We start from the raw sequence: 10,055 nt of genomic DNA on the forward strand, positions 1-10,055 counted from the left end.
ATCGATTTATTAAGAGGTCAGCTATAAAGCGAGCTACGTTTGTCAATTTATTACATTCTAAACTGCTCCGGCGATGGGCGGGGAAAAGCAGCCAAGTCTTAAAGTCCCATGACATAATGAGGTAAAAAAAGAGCGAATGAAATCTACCTTGCAATGGCACGTGACGCTATACCCAGACACGGGACAGATTAAAAGGAATATAAGGCAACGATTACTTTCATTTGCTACTGACAATTTCAAAGCTGCGAGCTTCAAGAAGAGCGAGAGCACAAGACAACTTTACAAGACTGTGAGTAATTAAATAACTTATACAGCTACTATAGCTATATACATCTGTTGCTAATATATAGTAGGGTTTATTTAGTAGGGTGTTCATACTGTTGCTATATATATAGTAGGGTTCACCATTTATCGTTTGCGATCATCATCTGGATTTGTGAATTTCATCTTAATGGCAATTATTTGTGGTTATCTTTGTCAAATTATCATATGAAAATTTCAATTAGCCTATATACGTTTTAATACCTGACAGCTGTTATCGGCTGTATGGTTAATTTGCGATATTAACTGTCGTATTGTAGGTGTGATTTACTCCGAGGGCGAGGAGTGTCACGAACAAACATATATTTCATGGTTATTTGTGAACACATAAAGAACCAAGGCCGTTAATTAAACAAAGAACGTTTTGGCCTCAATGTTGTTTCTAAGAAAACAACGTAATTTATTAGAATTCTTCAGAATACAAGAAAACACACACACAAGTGTTTTCAAGCCGTTGATGACAAGGAGACTTTAAAATGTTACTTCTGTAGTATAAACAACATCGTGTTGATAATGGTCCGATAAATTCTCCGAGTCTTCGGGGTATTTGTTTTATATAAAACTGCAACCTAGCCACTTTTCATGCTCGTATTGCCCTAACAGAAAGTGAAAGAATTTGTCTAATATATAGAGTATACAAAAGAATTCCGCTTACCTCATTGAAGCCGGATTAAGCTGAAAATGCTGTTTAATTAAATTTTATATCCCCCCTTGGAAGCTTCGAAACCCACTTAAAAATACTCCGCGGTTATGTATAATACTTTTGGCGTTTAGATTACTGTTGGCCGACGACAGCATAAGTGGAGGGGGCCTTATTCATATATTTAAATAAAGAGACTGCAAACTTTCAAAAAGAAATAGGTCACGCACGACATGAATAATTATATGAACATGACCTTTCCACCCCCGCCCATATCGTGTCGGCTACGGCAATGGCCGTCAACTCAAATTGTTATTTTACCGCCTATACCGATATCATTTGATTTCTTGGTATTTCATAGCAATATGAAATCCAATACAAGTTGTATACGATTTCGTATGAACAATAGCTGCATGGCTGCACTCACGTAAATCAAATCAAATACCAAGAAATCAAATGTTATGTAAGTAACGAATTCTTAGAACGAGCCTACATGCCCTGTTTCAAAAGTGTATTCGGATTAAAATAACAAGAATTTATCATCGTTTAAGTCCGCGTATAGTTCACTAACGAAATGGATGACTATAACTTAAGGTTCGACAAAGTCGGACAAACCTTTACAAGTATATTTGCGAAATTCCATACTCAACGAAAAAAACAAGCCACGACAAGTTACTGAAATGAAATACATGCATATACGCGTATAAATATTTATTTAAGCACGCTAGACTCAACACCTATCAAGTGCTGATTTCCGCCAGGCGTGCGATTTAGGGCCTGTTTACAAAGAGCGAGTTATCCCGGCTAGGCGAGGTGAAAGCGCATGACATTAAAGGCATTAGTCTTTCATTTATATACAGTTTACTCCTCGCCTAGGGATAGCTCACTGGGATAACTCGCTCCATGTAAACAGGCCCTTATTAGAGAAGGTCAGAAGGAACATGCATGGAAACGCATTACAAGACTGAAGACTATATATAAACAGGAACAAAGTGGAATTCGTTTTTGGCCTTATACCACGAAATTAAAAGTTTTAATATCCTTTCACAAAACATCTTATTGAGTTTTGCCATACCAGGTTAAATATATGAACACAATGGCATTTTGTAAACATCTTTTGAGCTTGGAAAATAAGTTGTTAAAGACAAAACAGTTTGAAAACTTACTCTACAAGGGCTTTGGCTATGTAATTATGAAATGTAGTTTATTATTAATTCGGCGTTTTTTCTTCAATTAGAGCACAACTGAGTATTTCAAGATGCAAAGATATCAGGTAATTATATAATGACAAGGGTAGATATATAGATTATATCTTGTATTACTTTGAGGTCACTAGATGAGGTCAAACGGTGTAAGAATTTGAGCGGTGTTTGGCCTTATATTTTGGTCTAAATTCCCTGATATAGATAGGGCTGGTATTAGGTATCTTGCGAGTGGTATAATTGTTTTACAAAATAGCTACTATAAATGAGCGAAATAAACATTATATATAAAATTTGACTAGATCAGCCATTGAATTAATTGATTTGATCTTTCGCTCGATGTTTACATGTTAAATTAAATTTAAAAACGCCTTTCACTGATGAACAAAAAACTGTCTTTTTGTAAGTTCTACTTACTTCTAGATATTGTTATCTTATAACTTGTTTGATTTCTTTTAAATCTCTGGGAATTATGCTTTCAAAACGGGTTTTAATTTCTTACTTATCACCGCAAGCGAAACTGCCGGCCATTTTGCATATACTTCTTTATATATATATATATATATATATATATCTGTATATATGACTGTATATGAGCTAGTTATATATACCTAACATTTATCAAGAGTTTTAGACGAAGCTAAAGAAATATTCTTCTTTTTCAGATACAACAGGAAAGAATAAAGATGTTAACGGTAACCGTTATTAAGGCAAAAGGAGTGAGCGTTGGTTTCTCGGACACAGGTCAGCACAAAATAAGTAATGACATTTCAAGAAAAACCGCGCGTTAAAATGAAGTGCTAATAGAATGCAAATTCGGGAACATCCTGCATTGCTGTATCTCGGTCTAAACGAGTAATTTTAATTGTACTTTTTATCTAAAACTAAAATTAAAACTAAACCTTCGTTTTTATCGATGTAGTGGACACACCAGACCCGTATGTCATGCTCCGAGTTCGAACAAGTCCGAACGCAAAACAAAAAACGACGACTAAAAAGAATCAAATGAATCCTAAATGGAACCAGGAATTCAAATTCTATTTGAATTTGGAAAAGAAAAACACATTAGGTATGTTGGGTTTTTTTATCAAAATGACAATTATTGGCAAATTAAAGCAATAAAATATCTGAATTGAACTTGCGTAAAACTGATAAACAAATTTATTCCATTCGTGGCAGAACTGAAAATAATGGATAAAGATATTGGACCTGATGATACTGTCGGATGGAAAAAGATTGAGGTGGATGATATTACTCCAAAGAAAAAAGTACCGATGGAAATTGTTTTTCACGAGGTAAAAATAATCAGTGTTGTTATATAGGTGCTGTTTATTTTAAATGTGATTGGTTCATTCGTAGTCACATGACTTTAAATAAACGCAATTTTTCCCGCCAGGGAAACAGGTGAAATATTGTTGCCCGCATATTGTCATTGTAAAGTAAAGTATTTTTATGAAATGAAATTGTTGTGTAACATGCATGTTTTTGTTCCTATATAAGAAAACACTTAATGTACACTACCTCGGGAAATAGTGAGTTTTGTTTTCCCTCGAGTCTCAATGTTTACCTCGATTTCGTCTCGGGAAACATTCAGCCTCTTGGCTCCTTTCCACTGTCGCGTATTTTTACGCGAGGAGAATTTTAAATGCTTCCATATTGTTATTATTTTACAAATCGGTCAACAACAACAGCATACTAAAATATGTGGAAAACTAAGTTCTTTCAATTTATTTGCCTGACTTTTTCAAATACATAAAACTATAAGCTTTAGACTTTTACGCGCATGCGTATGAAAAACGTGACAGTGGAAAGCAGTCCCAATAATTTAACCGTGAGTTAACCGGCATTTAGATCAGCCGATTTTTTTTCTTACAGAAAACAACTCTGAAGATTGCACTTCTTGTAACTTACGAGTAAGAATTGTTTTTGCTTTTGTCATTTTCAAACAGAGAAGGGAAGATATTTCTTAACTTTACCTCTCTAGTAGTCTATAGCAGGGATTCTGAAACAGCACTTGATATTTACTGTGGCCTTATTTATCCTATATAGCGATACTAGAGAACTGAGATTAAGCTACGATTTATGCGACAAGGAAAAGGAATTCCTCAAGAGACGCAAACAAAAAATCCTTAGAAATCTTCGACAAATTAGCAAAAAAAAACAAGAACCCAGATCGGTGAACGAGGTAAACGTTTAAAACTAAATTATACAGTGTTGATATGCTGGCTGCATGAATTATTCATCATTATTAGCCACTGTCCAATAGTTGGCAGCGAATCGTGAACATTGAAGTAATATCTATACTCATTTTATTAAGAAAGTTACCCATATTCAGTTGCACGCGATATACTTTGGAGAATAATATTATCTTGCGCTACTTAGGTACCAACTATTGCTATCATGGGATCAGGAGGTGGTTATAGGGCAGTTTGTGGTTTATCAGGAGTATTCTGTGCCCTCCAGGAGGGAGGAATCTTAGACTGTGCTACATATGTTACTGGACTATCCGGATCTTCTTGGTATGAATAAGAATTAAAAATATTTCATAATTAGTTGTTTTTATTGCGATAGAAATCTTTAATCGTGTCGCGGCGCTGTTACAATATGCAACCTTCATTGCAACTTGCAATGAAATTCTACTTCTGAGGAATCTAAAGTTGAAAATACGATCAGCTGACGTTTTGCAATCAGCTAACGTTTTCTTATAGCATTCTTAACACTCTTTACAAATTACCATCCCTCAAAATTATAATTGCATTGCGAGTTGCAAGGAAAATGGCATGGCGTAACAGCGCCTTTAAATTCTGACGATAAAATGCAATGAGCTACGTAACATTGTTCGGTGGACCTTGAAGACAAAATGGGAGATTTTCGAATCTGATCAAAATAATTTACTCAATGCAAGGCGAACAGCTAGGCAATGATTTAATCGAAAATTCTACCATAGGTACATATCATCATTGTATGCAAGAGAAGGCTGGCCGGATCATTGGGCTTGCGAGGATATGGCTAAAGACCTACAGAAACGCTTCGATACCAATATCCTCAGCCATTTTGATTTGCTCGACTTTACGGATCGTTTGGAAAGAAAAGCAAAAAGCGGTCAACTCGTGCGCGGCACCGACTATTTCGGCATGGTTATTGGAGACGCTTTGCTTCCGGTAAGTGGAAACATAATTTCACGGAAAAAACTGTAGAATTTGTGAATTTGATTTATTTGCACTTCCACTTTTTTGCACTATTTGCCTCATACTTACAAGATTTGAAAAACCCTGCAGGCTGCAATTGTACAACTATATTCACGAAGAAGTTCGTTTATTACTTATTAAAAAACCTGGCGCGCTTTTTTTTCCAGAACCAAGAGTCAAAATTGAGTTACCAGTCGCTAAAGGTGAAGCACGGGGAACTACCGCTGCCCGTCACAACCGGAATTCGCGTACGTGTAGATTTACCAGCGGCCGAGTTTAACGGTAAATATCATGAAAAAAATCAGGCTTTTGATTGCCATAAAAGTGCATGATAGGTTGTGGCGAGCTCAGGACCGTCGCTAAATGTAATGTTTGCCTTTTAGAATGGGTAGAGTTCAGTCCCTTTGAATACGGCATTGCTAAATATGGCGTCTTTGGAAAAACTGAAGAATTTGGCGGGAAATACTACAAAGGAAGCTTGGTGAAGAGGTTTGAGGAACCTCCATTGCATTATTTACAAGGTAATTTGTATAGTTGATGTCGTTCATTTGCTATTTGAGTGCAAAATATTCTGCCCAAATTACCTGTTGATGATAGCGGCGATGCTATAAATCAGTTCTGTAAAGTTAGCAACATGCAAGTCGAACGCTTATCCTCGCCTGCTGAAATCAATTTCATTGAATGAAAATAAAATGAAATAAAATAAAATAAAAAACTGTTGCTTAGTTTGTTAATTGTTATGAGCAGAAGATATGCGCAGAACGCACATTAAGTTAATAATAATAATAATAATAATATTTAATCATTTATATAGCGGCACTTCTTCTAATAAACCAATGGCACTTCACAATGTTTATATTTAAAATACTATTTCTATTATAACAAATACTACTTAAGTCTGACATCTAATAATATTATAACGTTTCATAAGAACTATATATGCACGTCTAAATAAGAAAGACTTTAATTCATTTTCATTCCTAATATTATCTGGTAGAGAATTCCACAACATTGATGTCGCAAGAGCTAGAGAAAGCTTTTCTCCCACAACTTTTAAGATTAAATTTGGTACTACTAAAAGGTTACTAATTACATCGTCTTTATGCATTCCCTTTCTTTTCAAGGAATCTGGGGAAGTGCTTATAGCATCATATTGAACACACTGAGCGATCGTGACAAAAAACCCGTGGAGAAAACAAGTTAGTTTTTCTTAATAAAATATACCTTACATCCTTTAAAGGAATTATGAATTCATCGTTTTGATCCATTTCTGTTAAAACTGACGTATACATAAAATTTCAGAAGTAGATGTTTTGGGCGAGTCGGCCCATTTGAAAGGTGAAGACGACGACAGTGATGATGAAGATTATGATGAAATTAAAGGTAGTTTTTTGCTACCTTTATAGTTCAGCCTAAAAATTGCTATGCTAGCTGTAAACATTCGATAGTTTGACCACAGAATACGTGTTATCAGAAGTGTAACTAGATATTATTCTTGTATCCTCAAATTTCCCCCAAATGTACACGTCATGTGCACGCCACGGCACTTGCTGGGAACATGGCCACCTGTGAATTTTTTACTATTTCTACCGTTTTAGTAGTAATTTGTTGGCTTTTAATTGTCATAAATTAATAAATTGATTTTTAAATGAATTTTTAACTCCGCAAACACCGAAACATTAGTGAAATCACACGGCAGAGAGCATAAAAGCAATGATGTAATGACAAAATTAATGACGAATATCTCGCAATAAACACTTTCTAGCAATATGGCTGCCTTAGGAAGTTTTTAGTGCTGAGATGGACATCAGTACATCTTTCTTTCATCCATGGTTTGGCGAATAAAAGCGGCTGTTTTCTACCCAGTGAAGTCAAATGAAGATTGAAGCCAAGGTGGCGGACACTGAAGCCTTTCTTGTAGGTATGATCCAGGCCTCCACGCGGAAATTTCGTAGGTAAAATTATGATTTTTTCTTTGAAATTTCCGCGCCAGAGGCCTGGGTTATACCTACAAGAAAGGCTTCATGATCCGCCAGCTTGGCTTCACTCATTAATGAGGGAAAGTCAGAGAGTGAGCGTTCCAGTCCTATTTGAGTTCAGTGTTTCTACCATAAAGTGCCACTTTTGCATTGATGCGTTCATGCATTTCCAAGTTCACAAATTTCAGTGTTAAATTCCGTTTTACTTCATTTCACAGATGAAAACTGGTTGAAACAAACGATGAACCCAATGAATATATTTTCAAATCGTAAAGGAAAAGCTGCAGAAACATTTAACATCCTCCGTGGACTAAAATTTAAACGATCAGAAGAAGGTAGAATGCTGGGGGTTTAATTTCATTTTGAAAACACATTTAAATTTATATAGCATGATGCAGGTAATTACAGTCTCTTGCCATTGTAAGCGCCATGATTTTCGGGGCTGACTAAATACGCCATCAAATCGCATACACAATTGAATTTTTCGTTCTACATCAGCTCTCTTTCTTATCAGACGACTTTGACGACGCTCCCGGTAAGGATAAGACGATGTGCATTGTGGACAGCGGTATTGCATTCAATTCGCCGTATCCAGCAATGTTGCGACCAGAAAGAAAAGTCGAACTCATCTTGTCTTTCGAATTCAGTAAACGCGATAGAGACAACGAGCCTCCGTTTCAGGTGAGTATAAGAAGCTGATTTCTTAAAATTACAGCAAATATTACCAAAATAAAATAAACTTATAGGAAAAATATCAAGTAATATAGCTTCACATCAATAACACATTGTGTCAAAGCCATTTTACGTTATATTTACGCATATTTAATCGATCTATTTCAAAACACGATTAATAGATTAGTATACCTAGGACTGGTTGTCAAATGAAACTGTTTGAACGATATTTTATAATTTTGCAACAGACTTAATGTCTTTCATCATTGAGCGAACTTCATGCAAAGATTAAACTAGCTTTACAAAGACATTTGGTATTGAACGAACTTGTGGATAAATAAACCCCGTTTAAGGCTAATTTCCACTCCGGAAAACGAGCAGCGGATCGGGTCGGAACGAAAGATAATCCGCGCGTGCGCCGTCTGTTGAAAATTTTGGCTTATGTTGATCCGAAAGCGTCCGAGACCGGATAAAAAAAAGTTCAAATAGTTTTAACTTTTTTTATCCGATCCGAAATCACTTCATGGATTGGACCAGCTCAGAAAAAAATCCGATCCGATCCGCTGCTCGTTTTCCGGAGTGGAGATTAGCCTTTAGTCTTTATAAAGTGGGAGATTCAACAGGGGAGGTGTGCTCTCCGTACCTGACTGTCATTGAAATATGGATACACGATAATTTTCGGTACCGAAGATCGTGACTGAATGATGGTGTATTTTTCTCTGAATTAGGAACTGTTGAAAGCCGAAGTATGGGCGAAGGATCATAGTCTTCCATTCCCACAAATCAAAGGGAACCCAGTCACGGAGGATCCTGAGATTCGCGAATGTTATGTCTTTGAAAACAAAGATGACGTCAGATGTCCAACCATCCTGCATTTTCCACTTGTGAACAAAACATTCAGAAACTATCTTAAACCAGGTATTAAAAATATTAACTCAACGAAGATTCGAGCAAAGTCTCTTCGTTACCGATAAAGACTAATGTTCGGCTCAAAAGTTTGCCATATACTAGCTTCAAGCATGAATACTTTTCTCTACTACAGCGAGGAAGCTTTATTTACTACCCATAAAGTTCGACGTTTAAAATTCCGTCACCACCATACCTTGTTATGGACTAAGAGTGAGTGGATTTTGCCCCTTTAAGTAAGTTTATCCCTGGATGTCTTGTAATGTCATAAATTTCAAGTCGGGTGAATTTAAAATCGAGACACACTACTTTAAGTGCAAGTTGATCGTGGACTATAGTTGTTTGCTTTATGCTTGAAAGCAAATATGTGTGATTAAAAATTAATGCCAACTAATTTCAAATTTCATGAGACTAATACGATGCCTTACAAAATCAATTCTTTTATAAGAATTCAAATAAAACAAAGCCTTGGGATAAGATGCTAAAAAACAGAATCGGTCGATCAAAGTAGAGCGAAAAGCTGGCAGACTGGAGATCTTATAGAGATTTAAAGGATCCGATAATTTACCTCTTGACAAGGCATTTATTTCTAGAAAAAAGGAACTTATTTGTGTCAAGAATGTTTCCTAGAGTCACAAAGAAGTGAATGTTCAAACATTTTTATGACAATAATGAAAGAATGCAACATCACTTTCGAATATCAAGTTTTTACATTTAATTTTTCAGGGGTTCAACGTGTGACGAAGGAGGATCGAGATTTCGCCAACTTCGATATCTTTGACGACGCTGACAAATCCTATTCAACCTTCGAGTTTCAGTACGAGAAACGAACATTTGATCGACTGAAAGAAATGATGAAATTCAACACGTTGTTGAATATGGATCTCATCAAGGAAAAGATTGCATACCAAGTTGCGTTGAGAAAAAACAATCCTCATTTGCGACATTCGTCATAATTATGCTTTCGCATGAGATACGAAACTGATTACAACCTGGTTTCCAGGGCACGGATTGTAAAGTAATGTTTGACTTCAAAATGCGTTGAAAACGATAGAGCATGTTCAACTTGAAACACAAGCGTCTACTATAGGTTCTAAATGGTAAGATAGATAGGATATTGTGAAGAAATATGTACAATATTCCGAAA

The 10,055-nt window shown here is 35.9% G+C and overlaps 1 protein-coding gene across 1 annotated transcript; it reads left to right on the plus strand.

Annotated features, from left to right (window-relative positions):
- The first annotated feature begins 163 nt into the window (after positions 1-163).
- On the plus strand, positions 164-9,976 carry LOC114524129 (cytosolic phospholipase A2-like). Its single transcript, XM_028545254.1, has 17 exons — positions 164-289; positions 2,199-2,234; positions 2,829-2,907; positions 3,086-3,232; positions 3,343-3,458; positions 4,039-4,076; positions 4,213-4,348; positions 4,546-4,682; positions 5,111-5,324; positions 5,519-5,633; positions 5,735-5,872; positions 6,476-6,550; positions 6,654-6,734; positions 7,549-7,665; positions 7,845-8,011; positions 8,731-8,920; positions 9,635-9,976. The coding sequence occupies exons 2-17, from the start codon at positions 2,220-2,222 to the stop codon at positions 9,862-9,864; spliced, it is 1,995 nt and encodes a 664-aa protein (XP_028401055.1). The 5' UTR covers positions 164-289; positions 2,199-2,219; the 3' UTR covers positions 9,865-9,976.
- Positions 9,977-10,055: the final 79 nt, after the last annotated feature.

This window comes from Dendronephthya gigantea, unplaced genomic scaffold (assembly GCF_004324835.1).
Source record: "Dendronephthya gigantea isolate DGI-Jeju-01 unplaced genomic scaffold, DenGig_1.0 000029F, whole genome shotgun sequence".
In the NCBI taxonomy this organism is placed as follows: Eukaryota; Metazoa; Cnidaria; class Anthozoa; order Malacalcyonacea; family Nephtheidae; genus Dendronephthya; species Dendronephthya gigantea.